General features: G+C 27.8%; 6 protein-coding genes across 11 annotated transcripts; 3 read left to right on the plus strand and 3 right to left on the minus strand.

Moving 5' to 3' along the window:
- The first annotated feature begins 232 nt into the window (after positions 1 to 232).
- LOC122513310 (zonadhesin-like) lies at positions 233 to 4,216 on the plus strand. 4 transcript variants are annotated; one of them, XM_043629617.1, is made up of 15 exons: positions 234 to 823; positions 1,090 to 1,432; positions 1,524 to 1,586; positions 1,697 to 1,759; positions 1,864 to 1,926; positions 1,991 to 2,050; positions 2,118 to 2,180; positions 2,245 to 2,304; positions 2,371 to 2,433; positions 2,522 to 2,560; positions 2,684 to 2,912; positions 3,189 to 3,331; positions 3,440 to 3,569; positions 3,652 to 3,834; positions 4,014 to 4,216. In XM_043629617.1, exons 2-15 carry the CDS (start codon positions 1,112 to 1,114, stop codon positions 4,178 to 4,180), a joined length of 1,647 nt encoding a protein of 548 aa, XP_043485552.1. In that variant the 5' UTR covers positions 234 to 823; positions 1,090 to 1,111; the 3' UTR covers positions 4,181 to 4,216. The 4 variants fall into 4 exon arrangements, with proteins under 4 accessions (XP_043485556.1, XP_043485552.1, XP_043485553.1 ...); XM_043629618.1 differs by lacking the exon at positions 1,697 to 1,759; XM_043629620.1 differs by lacking the exons at positions 1,697 to 1,759; positions 1,864 to 1,926.
- On the minus strand, positions 4,113 to 8,498 carry LOC122513302 (nucleoporin GLE1-like). The gene is made up of 8 exons (XM_043629596.1): positions 8,152 to 8,498; positions 7,606 to 7,893; positions 6,877 to 7,326; positions 6,390 to 6,480; positions 5,885 to 6,304; positions 5,320 to 5,624; positions 4,858 to 5,236; positions 4,113 to 4,701 (listed from the first exon to the last, which is right to left on the minus strand). Exons 1-8 carry the CDS (start codon positions 8,182 to 8,184, stop codon positions 4,439 to 4,441), a joined length of 2,229 nt encoding a protein of 742 aa, XP_043485531.1. The 5' UTR covers positions 8,185 to 8,498; the 3' UTR covers positions 4,113 to 4,438.
- Positions 8,499 to 9,132: 634 nt separating this feature from the next.
- Positions 9,133 to 12,527, minus strand: LOC122513315 (ubiquitin carboxyl-terminal hydrolase 30 homolog). 3 transcript variants are annotated; one of them, XM_043629628.1, is made up of 8 exons: positions 12,439 to 12,505; positions 12,272 to 12,338; positions 11,867 to 11,969; positions 11,584 to 11,742; positions 11,326 to 11,489; positions 10,780 to 11,184; positions 10,363 to 10,701; positions 9,133 to 10,282 (listed from the first exon to the last, which is right to left on the minus strand). In XM_043629628.1, the coding sequence occupies exons 3-8, from the start codon at positions 11,967 to 11,969 to the stop codon at positions 10,028 to 10,030; spliced, it is 1,425 nt and encodes a 474-aa protein (XP_043485563.1). In that variant the 5' UTR covers positions 12,272 to 12,338; positions 12,439 to 12,505; the 3' UTR covers positions 9,133 to 10,027. The 3 variants fall into 3 exon arrangements, with proteins under 3 accessions (XP_043485563.1, XP_043485562.1, XP_043485561.1); XM_043629627.1 differs by lacking the exon at positions 12,272 to 12,338 and having other exon boundaries at positions 12,439 to 12,527; XM_043629626.1 differs by having other exon boundaries at positions 12,272 to 12,523.
- Positions 12,528 to 13,079: 552 nt separating this feature from the next.
- Positions 13,080 to 15,458, plus strand: LOC122513312 (protein deltex). Its single transcript, XM_043629623.1, has 6 exons — positions 13,080 to 13,562; positions 13,701 to 13,893; positions 13,966 to 14,232; positions 14,303 to 14,591; positions 14,671 to 14,992; positions 15,089 to 15,458. The coding sequence occupies exons 1-6, from the start codon at positions 13,393 to 13,395 to the stop codon at positions 15,408 to 15,410; spliced, it is 1,563 nt and encodes a 520-aa protein (XP_043485558.1). The 5' UTR covers positions 13,080 to 13,392; the 3' UTR covers positions 15,411 to 15,458.
- Positions 15,381 to 21,836, minus strand: LOC122513309 (probable ATP-dependent RNA helicase DDX17). The gene is made up of 9 exons (XM_043629616.1): positions 21,620 to 21,836; positions 20,808 to 21,161; positions 20,074 to 20,727; positions 19,840 to 20,012; positions 19,700 to 19,759; positions 17,321 to 17,563; positions 16,935 to 17,099; positions 16,728 to 16,776; positions 15,381 to 15,429 (listed from the first exon to the last, which is right to left on the minus strand). Exons 1-8 carry the CDS (start codon positions 21,634 to 21,636, stop codon positions 16,739 to 16,741), a joined length of 1,704 nt encoding a protein of 567 aa, XP_043485551.1. The 5' UTR covers positions 21,637 to 21,836; the 3' UTR covers positions 15,381 to 15,429; positions 16,728 to 16,738.
- A 489-nt stretch (positions 21,837 to 22,325) lies between these two features.
- On the plus strand, positions 22,326 to 24,569 carry LOC122513332 (ATP-dependent RNA helicase DBP2-like). The gene is made up of 7 exons (XM_043629659.1): positions 22,326 to 22,503; positions 22,654 to 22,918; positions 23,306 to 23,388; positions 23,502 to 23,648; positions 23,740 to 23,952; positions 24,055 to 24,181; positions 24,268 to 24,569. The coding sequence occupies exons 4-7, from the start codon at positions 23,508 to 23,510 to the stop codon at positions 24,432 to 24,434; spliced, it is 648 nt and encodes a 215-aa protein (XP_043485594.1). The 5' UTR covers positions 22,326 to 22,503; positions 22,654 to 22,918; positions 23,306 to 23,388; positions 23,502 to 23,507; the 3' UTR covers positions 24,435 to 24,569.
- The last annotated feature ends 100 nt before the right edge of the window (positions 24,570 to 24,669 follow it).

The raw sequence follows: 24,669 nt of genomic DNA on the forward strand, positions 1-24,669 counted from the left end.
TTCTGCGGTCGATAATAATCCGCGGTCGGTAATAATTTGCGGTCGGTAACTGACTACGGTCGGTAATAATCCGCGGTCGGTAATTTACTACGGTCGGTAATAATCCGCGGTCGGTAATTGACTACGGTCGGTAACATACCAACATATCACTTAATATTTTTTAAGAAAGAAAAAACATTTAATATATATATTCACATTAATGAAAAAGAAAATAATCAAGTGTAACGACAAATAAAAATGAATAAACACGTTTCTTTTATGCGCGTTTATTTTATTCTCTTTTTTCTGTTACCAACGTAACAAAAATTGACTGTACCATTGGACTGTCCAAGAATAAAAGATAAAGCAAGGAGAAAAGATCAATAAATATTTATGTATATATAAATATAGAATAAAAATTGTCGTACAAACTTTCGCGTGTGAATAGGGCACGAATGATTGATAACTTCGGTGCAAAGTATGGAAAAATTTTCTTCGAGGATATCTCAAAAGTCGTAACATGATACAAAAAAAAATTGACACTGGACTGGAACACGAGGCCATCACGAGGAGGATGACTGAAGATATATACGTGTATGTATTAGTACGCATAATCGATTGACCGCAGAACACCACCAATGCTACTAAAGGATTATATTTTTTTATTTATTATATTATTATTCGATATCTATCTCTGTGTATGACTGTAAAAATTTCTGCGCACGCATAACTTCTCCCAATTTCCTTCGATCGTTATTATCCAGTAACAAGTTCGACATTGAACAGAAATCGTTTAATTTTCATCGATCGTGTATGCAATATCAGCAAGGATAATCTACATTTTGTAAGTATATAATTTATACATTTATTATTTTACACGATGTATATTATTACGGATAAATAAATATAAAAAAAAAAACTTTTTTTAAATAGTATTCCTTTTCTTATATATACTTTTTTCTTTTTTTTTTAAATATTGCAACGCTTACCTTACGCTTAACATTGATAATTCTTTTGTTTTACGGGTCACAAGATGTTAATCTGTTTTGTTTGAATTTAAATTAATAATAAATATAATAAAAAATAATAAATTGTTACTTTATTAATTAGATAAAATTTTTGAATCGTTACGATGTCTAAACCGGAAGTTCCTACATCGACGATTGTTACACGATCGAAGAAAGAAAAACTTATCAATGATCCAAAACAATTGTCGAGTGAAATTAAAACTGAAATTAAAACTGAAATTAAAAATAAACCGATTATTGAAAAGGGCGTAGTTGATTTACCAGTTCCACAAAAAGTACAATCGGTGAAGGAAACCGCGAAGACTGATATACAAGTTGAAAAAAAAGTTATCGAACAATCGATCGAAAAAAAGGTCGAACAATCGATCGACAAAAAAATCGAACAGAAATCTTTCATCGAGGAATCTTCGATTATGGAGAAAAGCGTAAGTTTAAATATATTCGATTGTATTTTTATTTGTATTTGTTCTTTTTAAATTTAAATAAAATTATTTATTTAATTATTTATATTTAAAGAAACCGAGAAAAGAGCCGCCATCTTCTTTAGAAAAGGATGAATGCTCGATACTCGAAAAAAATGTAAGTTAATTCTTGTTGCAAGGTTGTTTCTATTTTTTTTTATTTAAAAAAAAAAATTGATAACTATTATATGTATATATTTCTTTTTTTCTATTATATATTTTTTATAGAAACCAAAAAAAGAAGAGTTATCTACTTTAAAGAAAGATGAATCTTTGAATATCGTAAAGAATGTGAGTCAATTTTTCTTTCCTTTTTTTTTTTTTAAATCCAATAAAATTGATAATTATAATCTTTATAAATATTTTTTTCTATTAATTTATTTTGCTTCGCATAGATGTCAAAAGAAAAAGAATTATCTCCTCCGAAGAAAGATGAATGTATTAGCTTGGAAAAAAATGTAAGTTAAATTGATAATTATCACATTTATCAATATTATTTACAACAATTTTATGTTTTTATAGAAACCCAAAGAAGATCTATTCTCACCGAAGAAAGATGAATCCTTAAATCTCGAGAAAAATGTAAGTTAATTTGATTGATTCTTTTTTTTAATTCCCATAAAATTAATAACTATTATTTTGATCATAGAAACCGAAAGAAAAAGAATTATCTCCTCCGAAGAAAGATGAATCTATTAGCTTGGAAAAGAAAGTAAGTTAAATTGATAATTATCACATTTATCAATATTATTTACAATTATTTTTTGTTTTTATAGAAACCCAAAGAAGATCTATTCTCACCGAAGAAAGATGAATCCTTAAATCTCGAGAAAAATGTAAGTTAATTTGATTGATTTTTTTTTTAATTTACATAAAATTAATAACTATCATTTTGATCATAGAAACCGAAAGAAAAAGAATTATCTCCTCCGAAGAAAGATGAATCTATTAGCTTGGAAAAAAATGTAAATAAACTTTTTTACATTCATTTTGAAATTAACAAGAAATTGATAACGCGATCGTATATATATTGTAATTATTTTTTTCTTCTAGAAACCAAAGGAAAGTAAACTTTTTTTCATCGATACAAATGTAAGTTAATTTTTTTTATTCGCTTTAAAATTTAATAAAATTGATAATAAGGTGTCCTATAACAGGTGGTACTAGTTATAGAACACCCTTTATATTTTTTTTTATTATTAAATTTTTGTATAGAAACCGAGCACACCTTCGAATGTAGCTGTACCAAGAAAAAGTCAACCGTATGTACCACCAATTAGCAACCAGCCTCCAATTGTATTAGCAACGCATTTAGTACCATCCTTACCAATCGGTCTATTTGAAGTATTAGCTGAAATGATTGAAGTGGCAACAGAAAGGCCCGTAGTTCTTTTATATGAGCCAAGAACTAATAGAAAAGTTGCGAGTGAATACACTGATATCGGTAGATTTCAAATACATATTTCTATAATTATAATAGTATATTTTAATAAATATACTTATTAATTCCTTGTACTATGATTTAATGCACAGAATTGTGTTTCAAAATTGGTACTATATTTTAATCGCTTTTTATATTTGAGCCATAAAAAGTAGTTCACAATAATTGGATATATTTATATACTTCTATCTATAAAAATCAAAAATAAGTATATTTATTAAAATATACATATAAAAGGAAATATAAAATCATATAATCAATTGTACCTATTAATTTCAGCCATTTTGCCAGCCAATGATAATTGGGAATACGGTGAATTGATGCCGGTGTCTTTTGTATTCGAACATAAGCTAAACAATAACAACTCTCCCCAAGTTTATGCCGACGTTGTTGTAGCATCCGATCTTGTACATCGCATCGAAGTAAATTCATAAATCTTACATAGTTTTTCTTTCTTTTTTTTTTTTTTAACATTTCTAACAAATTTTTATATGTATACGTATAATATTGTTTTTCATTATCATTAACAGAAAATCGTTGATTTGCGTGGACATAGATGCGCTTTACCAGATAGGAGTAAAAAAATAGGAGCAGCTACATTGATATACAATTATTTGCATAGCATAGGAGAAGGTCCTGCTTTTTTCGGCAATACTTTAGGTTAATATAAGAACTTTGTGTATATTGAAGTATAATTTATAACTAACAATGTATTGAAATTAAACATTTCTCTTTTTTTCAGATGTTGATTCACAAATAGATGCTATGCAAATGGTCGCTGGTAAACAAGCGGAAGTAGGTATTTTGGAAGCTCCCGTTATAACATGTCATAAATACAATTTTCCAGGCATACAATCACTTTATATAGTCGACAGCTTGGGACCATTACCGCCTTATCGTTTCATGGTTAATAAAAAAATATCTGGTAAGAAAAATAGTTCTAAATGAAGTATAATCGGTGCATCGTATTTTTTTATTATAATTTCATTCTCATCATCTCATAACTAATGTTGTCTTCTTCTTCTTCTTCTTCTTCTTCTTCTTCTATATAATCATTCATTCATTTATTTATTTATTCATTTATTTATATATTGCTTTTTACAGAGGCTTTTGTAAAAAAGTTAACATCCTATCTACTTAATTGTAATGAAGATGCGTCATGGATGATGAAATTAGCACCTTTTGGAATAACAGGTTTCGCTGTTAATACACTAGACTATTATGTATTTTCTGATGTCAAACCTGTCTTTTCGAGGGGAGCGTACTATTAAATCTAACTTGCTTACATTAAACTGTGTTAAACCTAATCTTACAGTTTATTACATTATCATTGAAAAAGTTAAACACTTATATCAATTTTTCTATTATCAAATAAATGTAATATTATAAAGATCTATATCTGCATTGTTTGTTTGTATTTTTATTTTTACCATTTTCTTCTTCTTCCTTTTTTTTTTTTGTTTAATAGTATAAATTGTGACACAATGCACAATGATTATGAAAGACGATTTATCACTGATGAACTAAATTTACCAAAAATTCTGAGAAAGATATCCATTGGGAGGTGGTATGAAACCTCTGGCTAACGTTATCTTTAAAAATTCCTCTAAACGTACCAACGGTCCACCACTTATGCCATCAATGTTTTGTAAACGAGGATATATGTCGTTAGCCAATAACATTAACATTTTATGAAATTGTTTGCCATAAGCATTGTAAAGAGAATTTCCTGCAACTTCTAATACATCCAAAATAAGAGTGACACAAAGTTCCAACGTGTTTGGATGAGATTCTATTAAATATGAAAAATAAAATATAACAAGATTAACAAATGAATGATCAATTATGAAATTCTAAACATATAACAATAATAATAATAATAATAATAACAATAATAATAAAAAAATAATAATAATAATAAAGTGAGAAAATAAAAATGTAACTTTACCACTATTCATAGTAGCTGCGAGCCACCTCCATGCATATCGTAATCCATGAGGGTGTTTTTTTGTAATTCCTTTTCTTTGCGACGTTATCGTTATAGAAATATATAATCTCATTAATCCAGACATTCTTTTCAAAAATTTATCCTGTTTCTCGACAGTACCATCTTCTGAATATTTGTAACCTAACGATTTGTAATATTCTTCGTTAGTTTGTCCTTCCATTTTTGGCATGAATACTGGTACCGTAAAAGGACAAATTTGATGGAAGTGCGCTAAAAGTAGTTCGCCAAAGTCAGCATGTTCGTTCCAAAGTGCTACAATTACAGCTGCTATGGCGAATGCCATTTCTGGTTTGCTCGAAACCAGTGTTTCTCCTTGGCTCTGTTTAAATAGGTAAAACTTTATTAAAATAATTCATTGAGGTAAATGGATAAATTAAAATGAATTAAATGAAAGATATGTACCACTATTTTTTTAGCTAAAGTGTCTTTACAAAATGCAGTTCCTTGTGGATGCTGTTTTACGTTAGGTGATGATTTTCCCATAAGAAGATTCTGCAATTTCTCATATTTATCGATAAGATGTTGGGCGTTGATAACGGAAATTGCATTGACAGGAATATTTATTGCTTTTTGACACTCGAATCTAAATGTTTTTGTATCTGGTGATCTTAAAAACTCGTCATAAGTTTTGGCATAATTTTTCAAAAATTCTTGACTTTCTATGTAAATTTGTAATGATTCTTTATCGACATATTTATATAAATTATCTAAAAAAAGAAAAGGGAATATATGTATATATATATATATAGAAAGTATTATTTTTCAAGACATAGAATAACATTTGATTAGCTCATTTGCTACCACACATTCTCATCAAAAGAGATTCAAAATGCAGCCTTTATGCAGTCTAATTATCCTATTTATTATCATAACGAAATTGTGACGCTGACTTCCCAATAGAAATCAAAGCGTGTCACAGGTATATGACACTAATAACTAATACATTAATAAAAAAACGGTATAATACCTTCTATTTCTTGTAAGGATACAGTTGACGTTAAAGTTGAATTATCTTCAGAATTGGCTTGTTGATTAATAGTTGTTTCTATTGTTTGAGCTGCTTCTGGGACAGTTTCTGAATCATGTTCTGGAACGATTTCAGAAACAGATTCTTGAATAGGTTCTTGAGTAGTTTCTTGAACAGTTTCTTGAACAGTTTCTGGAACGGATTCTGGAACGGATTCTGGAATGGTTTCCGGAACAATGTCTTGAACTTGATTGTTGTCTATGTTTTTGTCTACAACATCATAATCAGTTTGCTCAGGAGATGAATATTCATAAATTATTAAAATTTCTTCATCTGTTTGGGATGGTTCTTTCTGATTTAAATTTGTATTTTTTTCGTCCGTGCTAGATTCACAAAGTGCATTCATTTCGTCTGCAATATCTACAAGTATGAGTAATATTGATTATTATTATTAATATTAATATTTAAGAATATTAATATAATGTTAATAATGAAAAATACAAACCTAGCGCTACCTTTAACAAGTATAAAATTTCTTTTATCTGATGTATTGCTGTTTCCAAATTATAGAGATCTGCGGGCACCACATCTCCTAGCTGTTTAAAGTGCAAGTAAAAATGAATAAGTATTAAAAATATCAAATTATATTATATAGAGTGATAAAAAAAAGGATCCGAGACTCTTAAAAGGTTTATAGTATTCATCGAGAAGAGAAAAAAATATCTTAAGATTAACCCTTTCACCGTAAAAAAAAGTATAATCTTTCTTAAACTATTTAAAAACAATACGATGCAATCATGAATTGAGAGAAACGTTACTAAATATTAAAAATTAAATTTACTTATAGAAAGGATTAGTTTTAGAACTTATATCGATAAAACACTTTTGATTCTTCTTACTGATGACTACAAGCTTTTTAAGTTACAAACCCTTATTTTGATCACTTTATCTTTATATATATATATATATTGTTACAAGTGAATAATAAAAACCTGAAGTTTTCCATCCAATGTCTCAATTTGTCGATGCAATTGTCTTAAAACGGCCGAATGCGTGATGGAAAAATTAGTTAGAATAGTTTTATCCTTACAATTTCTCGAAAGCATTACAATATCATAATATTTCATTGCAAATTCCTGTCTAAGTGTCAATATCTTTTTAATCAATTCTTCATTTTCTTTCATTCTCCTCCTATATTCTTCTATATCGCGTTTCATCTTTTCGTTATGTTCTTGAATTCTTTGAGCGTTTAACTGTTGTTCGTGTTTTCTTCTTATTTTTTCCTGTTCCGCTAGACGTTCTTCCTCTGCTAATATATCAGCGTACTTCTGTGCACTTTTGCGCTCTCTTTCTTTAACTATGTTTGAAAGTGAAATAGAAATATGTTTCTGTATAGCTGTACCATTGTCTGCCATGTGTTGCCATTTACGGTGTACTTCTTTCTATAAGATATAATAATCAATTATTTATTTAATTACATTTTTTCAAATATTCAGTTAACCCCTTGTGCTAAAATTTAATGCGTCAAATTATATACCATAACCATAGCTATATACCATAATCGTACTTCTTATGTTTAGCCTATAAGATTTGACACAAGTAGAATTCATGATTCTCATATTTGAACCATAAAACGTATCACCAGTCCTATGTTGTTGTTATAATGCAAGGGGTTAAAATAAATGATATTTTAAATAATTATTTGTTAGCAAAAAATTTACCATAACTTTCTCTCTTCTTTGTAACTCCTCTTCGTGTAATATTTTTCTTATCGAAAATGTAATACCATTACGCGTTGTTAAATTCTTGCTTTTACACTCGTCTATAGGTTTTCGAGGTGATTTATTAACATTGCATGTATTTTCTAATTTATCTAGTTCATCTTGATTTGATACTGAATTAGGACCAATTGTAATTCGGTTTACTTCACCAGATATACGTGAAGCTTTTCTTAAAGCAGATACTTTAATACAAGCAAAGTCTGCGGTAATGTCTTTTATATCAGTTCCCTATGCATGAATACACATTTACATTAATATATATAAAATATTATTATTATTATTATTATTATTATTATTATTAATTAACAGAGCAAGAAAGAATTAACAATTAACATTTTTAATAGATAAATAAATCTAAATATAAATCTAATGCATACAATGTACGTTTTTATCAATAAACTTTCTAATAGAATATATAAACATATCAGAAAACATTCAGGCATAACCTATATAAAACAACTAACTAATTTGATTTTGTATGCTTACCATGGTTCTTTTATTTTTGATGGAGTGTGGCATTATTATTATAATTGATTGATATAATCCTTAAAAATCCTTAAATTTTTGTTTGAATAATTTACTGTTAATGAAATTTATATTGAACTAAATCAATACACAGATATTTCAATAACCTTTACACACACGATTTGGACATCTTCACAAAAGATTGAAATTTTATTTACGTTTTTTTCACTGTATGATTGTTAAAAAATGATTATTTTTCTTTTATATAAATATAACATTACATAAATATATACACAACTTTTATGTTTAATCAACTCTCCTGCATCTCTCACACCGGAAATACAACCTCAAACGATGCATTCCAAAATATTTTCGAGTTTATCGAAGAAATCAGCCAATCAGAAGGAATCTTTTTATTAACCAATCTTATCATTGTTATTATATCGATATTATAAGATCGATATTTTCTATACTCGCGCGTTTATTTAAATTGAATTTACATAAAGTATTTATTGAACAATAATTAATTATTATATACACTCTGTAGTGTATTGTTTTAGGATTTTTATTATTATGAAAAGTGATTTAAATTTCTCCTTAAAAAAAAGGGATACGTACAATGATTTCTTTCCTGTATTCCTTTTATTCTAATAATGTGTATATATATTCTAAATGAGATTCTATCTTCTCTATATATAAAGATTCTATTATCATTATAAACTACATTATTTCTATACTACCCTGCATAATCTGTTTATTTTAATAATCATCATTATGATATATATATATATATATATAAAAATGTAATTTTATATCTACAATGAAAATAAGAAAATTGAAGGTACGCAGAACTTGTAGCTGTTTAATCTTATTAATTTACTGAGATCTTTTTAAACATATATGTAATAATAACACGTGTAAAGTAACATACAAAATCATTAAAAGATTTCTAATAAATTATGTCACATTTTTTCAATGCGTTAACAAAATATTCTTCCAAGATTTGTTAAGCCATTTTTTTTAATACACATATTAACGTGATCAAATATTACAGCACCAATAATCTTCAATCTTCTTAGTCTTTTAGTTTTTGTTTGTTAAAGTCTTTTTAAAAACTATATCTAAATCTAACGCGCTAAACAATGAATATTGTAAAACTTATTATCCTCGCTAATTGCCGGGGTACATTATTTTTACATTATATGATATTATACAAAATGTGCATTCATTTGGCACAATATTTAATAGTTACATTAATTAAGCCTTACAATTAGTACTGAATTTATGTTAGCATAGAAGGCATTATTTTATGAAGTCATGCATCTGAATTAATATTCTATTTACTTCTACATTAATATATTCTTGCTTTAAATACCATGTTCAAAAATCTATCCAACAGAATATATCTAATTAGGAAAATTTCTTGATTTCGGAATGAAAATTAAGATAAACTATAAATATTTATCTATTAGATAAATATAATAATAATAATAATAATAATAATCTGTATCTATATCCTAATCAAAATATACATATGGACATTACATGAAAATTGCATTACTATTCTTCTTCCTGTATTTTCTTTTCTATTTTATTTTTTGTTAATATTAATTCTTCAAATCAACTGTCAATTATATGAGATCTATATAAAGAATAATAATTTAAGTTAATTCTAATAAGAATTATGGCACAATGGTGATCCCAACTGATTTATCTAGACAAAATTTGAAGGACTTCTTAACAATGATTCTTTATCATAATTATTAATACTGGACCCAAAAAATGAATGAATATACTATAGGAATGATTATTAATATGAAAACTCGAATAAGGATCACTATTAATTTTTTGTGTTTTGTTTTGTTTGTTAACAATTTCGAATTTAATTTGTTCCTAACTACGGATTTAATTCATGAATTCTTTCATAAAATAGAAGATAAGGACTAGCACGCAGAACGTCTGTCAACGATATGTGCTCAACAGTAGAATCTGACGTATAAAGCCATTGGCCAGGTTTAGTTCCTCGTCTGTAACATACAAAATGGCCAGCATCCACTGATCCACGGTGTTCTACTACTGCTTGAAGTTGATACTTGTGTTTACCATAAGTCGATTGTTGATTTGTAAGAAGTAACATTGCTTGCGCATCTCCCTAAATAGTACACAAACGATGTTATATTTATTAAATCTTCTTTTTAAAATATTTCCTTTAGCAAAAAACGTTTAACTTACTTTTGCAAGTCTCTTCTTCGCTTCTATAAAAGTAAATGGATCTAAAATTAAAGTAACAGAAAAAAGAATAGCATCGTCTCTCTTAATTGGTCTTCCACTGGAACTCCAAGTAGTTCTCGGTATATGTATGCACAAACATTTAGGTAATTTTCCAAGAGTTAGAGTTTTAACAGCGTCGCAACGAGACGCACAACCGTCGCATTCCACATCATGAACTACTTCACTACTTACAAAACGTGAAAATAATTCTATTAGGGTTAAATGTTTCCATTGAAGAACCGGACCGAAAGCAGGTAATGGTAAAGAAATACTTTCAAGTTTATCATAGCGTACAGGAGTCTAAAATAAAAATAATATATAATTACGAGTTTTGTTTGTGTTGATAAAATAAATAAAGTCAAATAAATATTTACCAACCTTCCAATTACAATTAATGCATTGCAATTGACTAGTCAGTAATCCAGAAAATGGATGTACTTCGTTCCAAATAGGCGGTAAATAGGTTGATACTTTACAAAGATAATTCCATATTGGTTCTTCATTTTCTGTGTCGTATCTTTTAAGTTGCGATAACATTTCAGAAGATCTATCCAAAATTTTACCAGGCTTGTATTCAGAAGGTATATGAGATGATATAGATGGTGTCGATATTGTCATATGATTGTTACAATTGGTATCAAAGCCATTCATAGAATTAGGATTTCTTTCGGCAGATACTATATCATTGCAAGATACACTTCTAAATCCTATCTGATCCCCTGAATTCTTGAGATCCATCACGACTACGGAATTTCTAGGTAACGCATCCGACAGACAACCTTGCTGTTATAACAAAAATACAAATATTTCAATCGAATTTACTACAAAATAATTATGATTTAAATTATAATTATGATTTAAATTATATATTATTTATATATATAATAGTACTTATTCTCGACTATAAATAATTAATATTCGTACTCTGTTGATGGTTTGAATTTCTGCCTGTAATGCATTTAAAAGTATGTGAAATAATTCGTGAGCATCTTGGTAACCAGGAGCAAAACTCCATTGAGAACCAAGCGCAGTTATTATTTCGATGGTTGTTACATCTCCATACAAGTCATCTGTGTGGCCATTGATTTCTAGCCAAATACAATATCATATATTTTATAAACAGTTAATATTACATAGAATAAATAAAATATTCATTAAAATATATTAAAGTTTACATCATACTTTCAAAGGCAGAAACCAAAGCAGCCGTAAACTGGCACTTATTGTTCTTCTCTCGTTGTTTCTGGAGCCACATAATAAAAGTTGGACAAGCAGCCAATGCTTGTAACAAGGAATTTAAAAAGCAGGTGTATCCTAAATTACTGATGCCAACGACTTTACCTAAATAATATCGAATACGTTAATGATTTAACAACGAATAAAATCTTATTAACAAAATATCATAAATAGATATCGATAAAGTTATTTATAGTTATTCAAATCTTCAACGATGATAATAAATTACCTCTTCTTCTAGGTTTAGGAGACGGACCCCATAATATAAATACTCCAACCGCTACAGCTAGACCCATGCCAGCAAACATGACTATTCGTTCTATGTCCATCATCTTTAGTTATGGAAATAAGTAATTTCTTTTACGATAATTATTCTTTTTAAGTTTTAATTGAATTTAAAAATTATACTTGCATCGATAATCATCCAATAAATTAAATCATTAGACATATTTAAAAAAACAATTTATTTTTCTCTTTTACTTTTGATGCTCATAAAATTTTAACTAAAGTAATAATAATAATAATAATAATAATAATAATAACAATAACAATAATAATAACAACAATAACAACAATAATAATAATAAAATGAATAAATCGCCTTTCCAAAATCCTCTTCCAACAATTATTATACCTTCGCTCTATGTGAATTTTTTTTTATTATTATGAATGTATTGTATGTCACTGAATGATTGTTCTTCCTTTCGATTAATAATATGCTCACATTATTTACACCGTTAATATATTACTTCAAATCTAATGATATTATTGTTAAATTAAATCCAATCGTTTGATTCTTACAATTCATTTCGGCATAATACGTTAAAGTACGACGTGCAGATCCGAGATCAGTGCTTACGCAATGATACCAACCTTACCGACATATTCTTAGGATAAACTTCTCATAATGATCTTATACTTCTAATTAAATTAATTGTTATTTAATCACTCATAGAAAATATGTATATTATATTGACATTTAATTTCATTTGAAACTCATTTGTATGAAAAATAATGACTTAAATTAAAATTTTTTATTTATGAAAGTAAAACGTCGCTTATTGTTCTAATAAAAAAAAAAAATATAAATACAAAAAATATTTAAAAATTGATTTTAAACAAATATTTAATTATTCATTTGAATTTATTTTTATTCGAAGAAATTGGTGTTTTGACTTTGACAGTATATGTCACGTGACCAACCATATGATTTTAAAATAGCGCGAATTTTCAATTGCTTCCTTTTCCACTATAATATTTATTTAATTGCTGGAATCTTAAAAAATTAATTATTACAATTTTTAAATTATTTGTATGCTCGTAATATAAATAAACTGAATATAAATAATATAATTATACTAGTAATGCATTTATTTGGTTTATATATATATAGATTATTGATATATCTACCATTTTGGTTCCTCAGATAGCGCTGAAAGCGCATTCTAGTTTTTACGTTAAATAGAACCACGCTAGCCGTTCTGCAGTTTTATATTCGATCAGTTTGTAAACGGGCTAAATTTTTTTCTTTTTAATACATGTTTTTTTTTCTTTTCAAGATCGACGTTAAAGAATGTTTATTGGATAAGAAAATTATTGATAATATTAACTACAATAATTTAATATCTTCCAAAAGAAATCTTTTGAAAAAATAATTAGCGCGAATAAAGTGATCGTGGGAAACTTGAAAATGTTCCCACGTTACTATTGCATCGGTATGCGTAATATTAATGTGTAAAATTCTTTAATGTAAAAATGAACGGACACGGGCAAGAACATGGTCATGCTGTTGTTGTTTGGGAATGGGAAAATCGTCATGGACGATGGAGACCATACAGTCCAGCAGTATCTCAACACCTTGAAAGAGCACATTGTAAAAAATTAACAAGAGTTTTTCTTAACGATGCTGATCCTAATTTAGAAAGGTTTCATTCATTTTACAATTCATTTTTCTATTATTTCTCAAGAAAAAATATTTTTCAAATGTCATACATAAACCAGATGTTTATTTAGTTATCGTTAACTGTCAGCGAGATACTTTATGTGTTATTAATTTGTATCAGGTATTATATCAATTTAAAGACCAAGATGCAATGTAGCGATGATGGAGATGAAGCTCATAACGTTAGAAGAAAATTTTATCATCCTGTTTCACCGGCAGGAAAAGGTGCTAAATGGGAATGGTTTGGCGATACAGATGATTGGCATACTTATGATATGGAAGTACAGTGTCTTATCGAAGAAGCCTGGGCACGGGTAAACATAAGATAGAACGAAATATTAATACAAGTTTGAATAATTGTGAATATATATTATTTTGAATTTCAGGGCGATAAGACTATTGACGTTTCCAAGACTTATTTAGGTTTTCCATATATTATCAATTTTTGTAATCTTACTCAAGTTCGCTGTTGTACTGGCTATGTAAGACCGATACGTCGTGTTCAACAAGCACCTTATCCATTAGTTAAAGTAGCTCTGGAAGAATTACAAATTGCTACTGGAAAAAAAGGCGCCACTGTGACAGTTAAAAGTTCGAGTAAAATAATACATAAAAAAACATCTAGCAATAATATCAAAAAGAATAATAAAAAAGTAAGTTTATACGTTTTATTACGATAGATTTTAATATTTCGTTCTATATCTTGAATTTTATATTTTGTAGAGCAAAAGTGGTGATACGGGCCCTTCCAATATAGCTAGAGTTATTTTAAATAACTTTAATATATTTAGTAATAAGCATAACATTGACAATAATGATTCCATCACGACCGTTGAAACCTCTGATAAAACTAAAACATGGGACAGTGTTTTGGATGTTGATTCGAGTAGTACGAAGAGCGGTCGTAGACCTAGTGTCGATACTGTTTCAACTTATTTGAGTCATGAAAATCCTGTTGATTTGTTAGACAGTAATGTAGGAAGCGATGACGCATTTAAAGAATCTAATTTTGGTAAGTTGCAATTCGGTATAACAAAATATAACTATTTAATAAATTTATAATTAATAATATACAATGATTACTATTTCAGGTGTAGATACAACAACATCGGATGTAATATCTCAATATGTAAAAGTAGTTGAGAGTGATGATTCCGATTCATGTCCTGTATGTTTATGCAGTCCCGAACCTCTGACAGTAGAATTAACTCGTTGCAAACATAGATTACACTTAGCGTGTTTAAATGCAATGCTTAGTTGTCAACAAGCACCAATGTACATACAATGTCCAGTGTGTAGATTAATATATGGAGAAAAGAGGGGTAATCAACCACCAGGTACTATGAATTGGACAAGGATACCAAGATCTTTACCAGGCTTTCCAAATACTAATACGATACAAATAACATATGAGTAAGTTGAATAATATAAGATTTTTATTATATCTTCGAATTTGTATTTAATAAAAATCTATATTATTTTAATTGGTTTATTTATATTTTATTTTAGCATTCCATCTGGAATTCAAGGACCGGAACATCCAAATCCTGGGCAAGCATATTATGCTGTCGGTTTTCCTAGAGTTTGTTATTTACCGGATAATAATTTAGGTCGAAGGGTATTAAGACTGTTACAAATTGCATTCGAACGAAGACTGATATTCACTATTGGACGATCTATAACTACCGGGCGCGAAGATGTAATAACGTGGAATGAGATTCATCATAAGACTGAATTAGGTCCATCTAAGTCCGGTCATGGCTATCCTGATGCAAGTTATCTCGAAAGAACTCTAGCTGAGTTGGCAGCTCAAGGTGTAACAGATGCATAATTTATTTTAATGTTACATCCTAGAATACAAATTTCAATGCAATGAGCAGAATTTAATGAAATTATATATTATATCGGAAACATTTTTATATATATATATATGTTAAACTTGGAACCTAAATTTTTAAAAAAAGAGGGAAAAAAAGAAGAAAGAAATCATGGGTTCTGATATATAGAAATTATGATATAAATGTAAAAAATGATTCCGAGCCATACGAGGAAATGTTAATTTGTATTTTTTTATATATTTTTTTAAAGTTTAATTGGCAAAAGTGCTTTAGAAACAAGAGGAGATATTTGATTTAAAAAGAAACAAAAAATAGTTTAACTTTATATATAATATTATTGTTGATTATAATTTTATTAATAGGTCTTCTATTGTGTAACACATGTATATTGCTTTATATTATTAATGTTATTTGAAGTTTATATGTACTTTCAAAACAAAAAAAAGATAAATAAATATATATATATATATATATAGAAAGATAAAACCATTGGACTAACTAATAATGCTTTACACAGCTTTAATAATTATTTTCATAAAATTAATATACTGTTAATATATCATCATAATGAATAATAAATTCGATGTTAGATTAATATTATAATCTATTAATTTTGTTTTTCCTTTTTTTCATAATTTGTTCGATTGTTGATATATAAAAAAAGTGTTATTATCACGAGAAAAAGCATAATCTAAGTAAATTCACAAATAAATTTTTTTAAAAATACAATTTACAATTTTTATACATAAATTTATCTTTTTTAAATTTTATCTAACAATGAATTTTTTTCCATCTAAAACAATCGAATCGATTGCTATTATAATTATAATATATACGTCAAATATTGTCTTATTATTATTATTATTATTATTATTATTATTATTATTATTAATAATTGGTTTTTTCTTTTTTCTGTTACAAATACTTTGTTACAGTATAAAAGTATTCTATAACAAAAGTATTTGTAACAAAATGTTTAAAATATTTACTGTGTATAAATATATGATAAATAAAAACGTAGTATGAAATAGAAGAGATTCACGTTGAATTAATATTAAATAGTATACTCTATTATAAAGTACATCCCTATACGTATATGAACGATAAGATTATTTATCGTTAAATAGTAAAGATTTTACAATACATATGTATTACACGCACACGCATACGTACACACATACGTACATAACACATACATACATTACTTTCATCTTATAACAGATGTAAGAATTTACATGTATTTATATATATATATATATATATATATATATATAATAATAATATTATATATATATATATTAATAACTTACAAGTTATTTAATCATCTCTCGCTACTCCAATAACTTTTCCCGATGACTTCTGAAAAAAATAAGCCGATCTATTTCAACGCAAATGATTCGTTTCAATATTTAAATCAATTCAACTTCATTTACAGACACAAAAAAAAAATGCAGTTTTATCATTTTCAGGATTATTTCTTGGAAATTATTAATTATGTGTAAAAAAATTTCACTTACCTGTACGATTATTAACAGGACTGCGACTACGGGTATAACTACGACTATAACTTCGACGATTAGTTCTTCCATTCCGTTCTCTGCTATGACTTCGACTTCTACTTCTAGAATAGCTTCGCTCTTTACCATTACGACCTGTTCTAATTCGCCATCGATTTCTTCCACCTGTTTTATAATATACATTGAGTACGTTTATTACATTTTGTAAATATTTTTAAATATTATACATTGCTCTCAAAACAATCAAAGAATCACAGGCAAATGTATTGGACAAATGTTGAATGTCAAAGCATTAAAGAAGATGATGACAATGATTATAAAATGTGATCTTTTTAATCATTTTGTATGATGTATAAATAAGAAATACTTATCAATACGATAACAACCTCTATGCCTTCCATAAGCAGCCGATTTGCCTTCTGCAAGTTCTAAAAGTTTAGGATTGATAACTTGATTGGCTTCCTTTAATACTTGAATCAAATCGTTAGCCTTATTAGAATTATTAGGTGTGAAGAATGTGTATGCAGTCCCAGTTTTCTGTCTTCTACCTGTACGTCCAATTCGATGAACATAATCTTCTGAACAAGAAGGGTAGTCAAAGTTGATAACAAACTTGACGTCTTCAACGTCTGAAATGAAGGATTTACATTAGGCTTACTATGGTTTATCATATTAAATGAATTTTATAAAACATACATCTCTGTTATATATTGATAAAGCAGTGTAACGACAAATGAAATACACTGCATCGGATATTGATTTTTATACTTCGAAATAGAATTGTTTTTAATTCAAGTGAAAACTCTAATACGCTCTCCAAAAAAAATATACATATAATAATTGATTATGCTTGCCAAATAAATATATAAAAATTATCATCAAAGTTTATAATGCTTTAAAAAACAAAAAACTAATAGAACATAACAAAATAGACAATGTTAGGAGAAAAAAATAGAATTGATAAAAGCGCAGTAAAATAAAAAATGATATAAATACTTAATGATATTTTTTTAGAGAGCGTTTATGACATAAAATATAAAAGTTAAAGAAACTAAAGAAAATAAATAATTCTTATATATATGTATACATATTATAAAACCGATATTAAAATTCAGATAAATATCGAAGTACAAAAACATAATAAAAACTAATGAATTGTATAATTAATGTAAACTAGATATATATGTATATATATCTGATGTGTACGCTTCAGAGACGACGATATCAATCTAAAAGGATAGAGAAAATAGATATCGGATATTAGAAAAAGTTTTTACCAAAGTTATGGATGGATATTCAAGAAAGAATGATGATCTTTGAAATGTAGTTAGTAATACAAAAGTATGATAATGATGATAGAGATGTAATAGTTATCGCAATTAGATTAGAAGAAGAAGAAGAATAAGAAGATAAGAAGAAAAAGGAGGATAATAAGGAAATGCAAGTAAGTAAGTAAGATAAGTGAGTAGTTTAGAAATGAATATAAATATTGTATGTATATGTATACATATATGTATATATCTATGTGTATATATATATATATACATGTATATATGATGTGTATGCAATTAATGCGTATGTGTTGTGTTCTTGTGTGAGATAGTGTAATGTATATGAATATATATATATATATATACGTACATAAGTATTTATATATATGTAAACGTATATAACGTGTGTATATATATATCGATAAACTTGATTTGACTATAAATCATACTATAAAATTAGGCAGTGGGCGAGTGTCGCTAGCAACGTACGGGCAGGGCCTGGCTGTTTGCGCTCGCTCCAGCTACAACAGCCTCCGCCGCTCTGTTGCTACAGGGCACATTGAGGCTCTGGCATCTGCTATTCATGCCACCGCCTCATCGGACCGTTGTTGGGTCTGATTAGCTCGAGCAGCCAACGCAGGGGACACTATTCTGGCAACAACGACCTGGTCAGCCCAGATGGCGTACAGCGCAGCGTAGGACTGAGATATCCAGTATGTAGGTAGTAAAGTAGGTGTTCCGATTTGGCCCGGACTTGGCCCTTCACGTTATTGACGGATAGAGGCACGCGCCGCAGCCAGCGCAGACAATGCAAACTAGTGCACCACCGAACAAACAGGCGGCGGGCACCCCCAATATGCTTTGCATTACCCGGCGTGGGACTGCGCGCAATGTGCCTCTGCAATGCAAACAAACATCCAGCCGCGTTAGCTACAATATTTATCTTTTATTCTCTCCTCCTACTATTCTATTATATTTACTATGCTTACGAATCCTTTTTTTTTTGAAATTAAATTAAATTATCTTACTTTATGTATATATATCAACGTATACAACTATATACATTCAGAGGCAGCAAATTTGTCTATATATATATATATATTTTCTTTTTACTAAATCATACTAGTTCAATGTATAACTCAATTTTGTATATATATATATACATTTTTGTTTATTAGCAAAATACTTACAATTTCTAAATAAGCATTTTAATAATTAATAAATAATTTAATATTATAACATATATTTTTTTTTATTACTCTAATAATAAGATACTAGAATTATACTCTTTCCTACTAAATTGTTTAACTAGAAGAGCGCATTGCACAAATACCCTTCTAGTAAAAAATAATATTTAATTAGATATAACTTGTGATTTACTGCCTTGGTTTATTATCAATCCCCTTGTATATAACAAACTAATAATGACTGATATTATTACCATACTGTTATCTTATTCTGTTATAAAAGTAAAGAAGATTTTTATTAACTTACCAAGACCACGTGCTGCTACATCTGTTGCGACAAGAATAGGCGCTTTACCCGATCTAAAATCTATAATTAAAATAAGATATTTATTTATAAGATAAATTCATTACAAAATATTAAATTAAATCTACATCTAGTATTTATACCTTGTAATACCCAATCTCTTTCTTGCTGCGTCTTGTCTCCATGGATACAAACAGCTGGCCAACCATCGCGTTTCATCTTTCTAGTTATTTCATCAACACGACGTTTGGTCTCAATAAATACTATTGTTTTATTTTCATTTTCTGCCATAATTTCTTTCAAGAGTGTACTTAATCTGTAATAATTAATTAATAAAGTTAAAATCCGAATAAGAATAAAATCAAATCAATGCTTACTTATTTTCTTTTTCGTAATCTTGACAAACGTCGATTATTTGTAAAATATTATGATTAGCAGCGAGTTGTAAGGAGCCAACGTTGATTTGAGCGTAATCCTTGAGAAAATCTTCTGCCAAATTTTTCACTTCTTTCGGCCAAGTAGCGGACCACATTAGAGTTTGCCTATCCGGTCGAATTTGTTCAATAATTTTTCGAATTTGAGGCTCAAATCCCATATCCAACATTCTATCCGCTTCATCCAGTACCAAATATGTACACCTTTTCAAATTAGTTCTTCCAGATTCTAAGAAATCTAATAATCTACCAGGCGTAGCTATGACTATTTCTACACCACCGTCTAAATCTCTTGCTTGGGCACCTTTAGGTGCGCCACCATACAGACAAGTATTTCTTATACCCGATGAATGGCCAAAGTCATCCGCTACTTGCTGTATTTGTTGAGCAAGTTCTCTGGTCGGTGCTAATACCAATGCTATTGGACCATCCTTACGACTAAGTTTAGGCTGGCTATTAATATGAACAATAGCAGGAAGTATATAAGACAATGTTTTGCCAGATCCAGTAGATGCAATTCCAACCATATCTCGTCCACTCAAAGCGATTGGCCATCCTTGAGCTTGAATTGATGTAGGCTCGCTAAAACCTTGCCGTCTAAGAATAGATTTGAAAATGTCATTAAATTATGTTTCATCTGATAAATAAATTGGTTATAATATTATTCCTAAACTTACTTGATTTCTTTAAGTACGTAATCAGGAAAGCCTGTTTCTTCAAACGAAAAGACAGGATTAGGTATATTCTTTCCTTTCAAGGTTATTTCCTTATCACATCTATATTGTTCCACAATACGTGGGTCACGATTCTGTACAACATCGTTTGGTATATAAAAATCTTTTTTAAAAGGTTCTAAACGACTAAGATCCCATCGTGGTTTTCTTAAATTAGCTCCAGGTTGACCACGGTTGTTACGTCCAGGAATTCCTCTATCACGACCTGCACTAATGCCCCAATTTCTTCTGTCTCTTGGTGATCGACTACGAGACCTTGTTCTTGATCTGCGTCTCCTGTCTCGGTCACGGCTACGACTAAAATGAAAACCATTGTTAATATTATAAAAGAATTTTTATTGAAATATATAAATAAATATTTTATTTAATTTTTCTATAAAATTTTTTTTATTTAAATAAAAAAAATATCATTGATATTTTTTACAAAATCCATTAATTATAACACCTAACAATTAATTGATATAACTGAAATCCTCAATCCAGCTGGAAATGATAGGTTAGAAAATTTAGAACTAAGTTAATACAGTGAAAATAGAACATGTATAATCTATTTAAAAAAAAATCTTGCATAAGAATTTATTTATATTACTAAACAAAAATTATCATTTTTAGAGAATTTAAAAGAATTAAATATAATAAATTTAAAAGAATTGATTTTTTATATTCCATTTGATTGTCTAAAACTACTGTCAACTAAGCTCAACTAGTTAAAATATTAATGAATAATGAAACAGTTTATATATATGTATATATACCTTCTGTATCGTCCCATGTTAAAAATATTAGTAGAAAAACTTGTTTTCTGGCAATAGGTGTGCGAATAATTGAGTATTAACAAAAGACAAAGTAAATGTACACAAAACGAGTTTTAGAACAAAATTGATGATACACTGCAAAAATGACCGAAAAGGAAACGAAAGCCGCGGCCATTACGGGCGGTAGCCGACAGCTATCCTCTATTCTTTAGTGGCGAATTCTTATTGGTTTATTTTAATGTCAAAAACTTTAACCATAGAACTAGAAGCATCTGGTAGAATTACCTTCAATTGATAAATATAGTTAGCAAGGAAATGACTAGTAGCGATGCAGTGTCGAAACCACGAACTAATTTATGCGTTTAAATTACTAGATTATTTTTAATTAATATTTTTAACTTTTGTAAACAAATAATTCATAAAGTAGTTGTAAATAAATTCCCCTTAAGATAAGCTTAAGTTTATTTATCTTAATTGTATAATCTACTTTAGTTTTCAGACGAAGTTAGAGAATAAATACGATTTTACAAATAGTCTCAGTAAGAATAATCATTTAAAATTACTTTTGAATTTTGAATTAATAAAAAAAAAATATCAGGTATTTATTTTGAAATATATATATATATATGTAGTTATCGAGAGAACAAAATGTTCGTTACATGTAATTCCTAATTTGTATTTTTTTTGTTCTTCTTTCCTCGTTACTTTCATCTTTAATTTTAGGAATATAAATTATTTTAAATACATGTAATTAATCGTAGAAGAACCAAAAGTTAATCTTTGTAATCATTTCTATTGTGAATTGTTATATCCACCCAGGCAAATATATTTTGTAAATTATATTGACGCTAATAGATTATACTATTGACTATGGAATTATTTGAGTAAGGACATTATTTTATATACTTATATACTTTATTATATACTATTATATATTTTTCTTCGATAAAACTTAAAATTAAACATAGAAAGAAAAATTGATTAAAATATGTTTAATATAATTAAACTAATTAAAATTTTTATTTTTACTTAAGATTGGAGGATGGATGGTATACTGACCCTGAGTGTACATATCCTAAAGGAAAATTAGGATGGAATAAAAATAAAAAGAAGAAAATGAACAACAAACTCAGATCAATAATTAAACATTACAACGATCGAAAAAAACAAGACAATTCACAAAGATTTGATACAATTGTTTTAACTATTACTATAGATAGAATTAAAGTAGGCAAACTTATTGGAATGAAAGGAAACAATATTAACAATTTACAAAAAATAAGTAATACTAAAATTAGTGTAAGTATAATATTGATATTAACAGATAATTTATGAGAAGAGAAAATATTCTCTAATGTGTAATAAACAAAATTCTATACTTAACATGATATATAAAATCGCTAACTTCTTTTTTTTTCTTTTTTGTATGTATATACAAACAGATAAAACAGTTTGCTTCAAATAATCCTAATGCAATTGTAAAAATATCCGGAACTTATACGGCAGTATTAGAAGCAGAACAAATGATAGAAAATATGTTAAAAAAAGTATCGCCTTGTAATAAAACAACAAATAATCATAGGCCGGATATTGGTACAAAATTTCAGTTAAAGAGTAAATCAAGCATTACAGGAAAGAAACAAAATTCGATAGTTAATTATTTTCCATTTATAACTATGCCCATAGATGCTAATATTGTAAGTAAATTTATTGGGAAGGAAGGAAAAAATATTAAGAAATTACAAGATGAAAGTAACACTATAATTCGTGTGAGTATAATATTAATATTAAAAGGCATTTAGTAGGGATTAAATATTCTGTAATATATAATAAACAAAATTCTATATATGATTTTTTTCTTTCTATTCTTATATATAAACAGGTAAGAATGGTAAATCCATGTCCAATTATTATTATAATTGGAATGCCAATATTATTAGACAAGGCAAGAATTTTAATTAAAAAATGCTTTAAAAAATTATCACGTTTTACGGAAAATAACTATCGGAGCCTGACTTTGAATAAATGTGTAAGCTTTATTTTATATTTCTAATTTTAATTACAAAAATCTATTCTTCTACAGCGATGAAATAAAATACGTTAATTATATTAAAAACTAGAATGATGTAAGCTCACTGGTCATCAGAAATTCTCAGATAATCAAGAATTTATATAGAGAGGATCCTGTTGTTGCTAACATGTCTCAGAAAGAAGTAAAAAAGATTAGGGAGGCGAATAACATTATCGAAGTTAAATATATGCAGAAATTGTATAATAATATTAACGATTTTCCTATTCCTAATCCAATATTAACGTTCGAACAAGCATTCAGCGTAAGTAAAATATGAGAATAAAATACTAAATTAAAAATTTATGTTATAGTTAATATAATAATAATAATAATAATAATAACGCGAAATTGTATGCAATAACAGAATTATCCAACAATGTTGAAGAAAATAAGGGAACAAAATTTAGAAAAACCAAACTCCATCGAGTGTCAAGCATGGCCAATATTGCTTAGCGGCAAAGACATGCTTTGTATAGCATCAACTAACTTAGGTCTCTATCACATATATTTCTATTGTATTTTTCAATATTTATATTAGACTATTATTCTCTATAATTATCTTTTTATCATTATTTAGATAAAACGTTAACATTCTTGTTGCCTGCTTTAATACATATCTCAAAACAAAACTCTTTTTTAAATGGTAATGGTCCTAATGTTCTTATCTTAGTTGCAAATAAAATGCAAGCATTAAAAATACAGGAAGAAGTTCAAAGATATTCCTATTTCGGCATTAAGGCGTGAGTAATTATATAAAGATTAATTTTGTTCGTTTTTGTTTTTTTTTTTTCTTATGTATTTGAATAATGATTGTACAAATAATTATTTTATTTTAGGATTTCTGTATACTTAGGCTGTAATAAAAATCGTCAAATAAAAGCATTAACAGAAAATGCAGAAATATTAATAGCTACATCACAAAGATTAAATGTTCTGGTGAATATGAATATTATAAAATTAAGATATGTAACATATGTTG

The sequence above is a fragment of the Polistes fuscatus genome, unplaced genomic scaffold (assembly GCF_010416935.1).
Source record: "Polistes fuscatus isolate 324 unplaced genomic scaffold, CU_Pfus_HIC Scaffold12, whole genome shotgun sequence".
Classification (NCBI taxonomy): domain Eukaryota; kingdom Metazoa; phylum Arthropoda; class Insecta; order Hymenoptera; family Vespidae; genus Polistes; species Polistes fuscatus.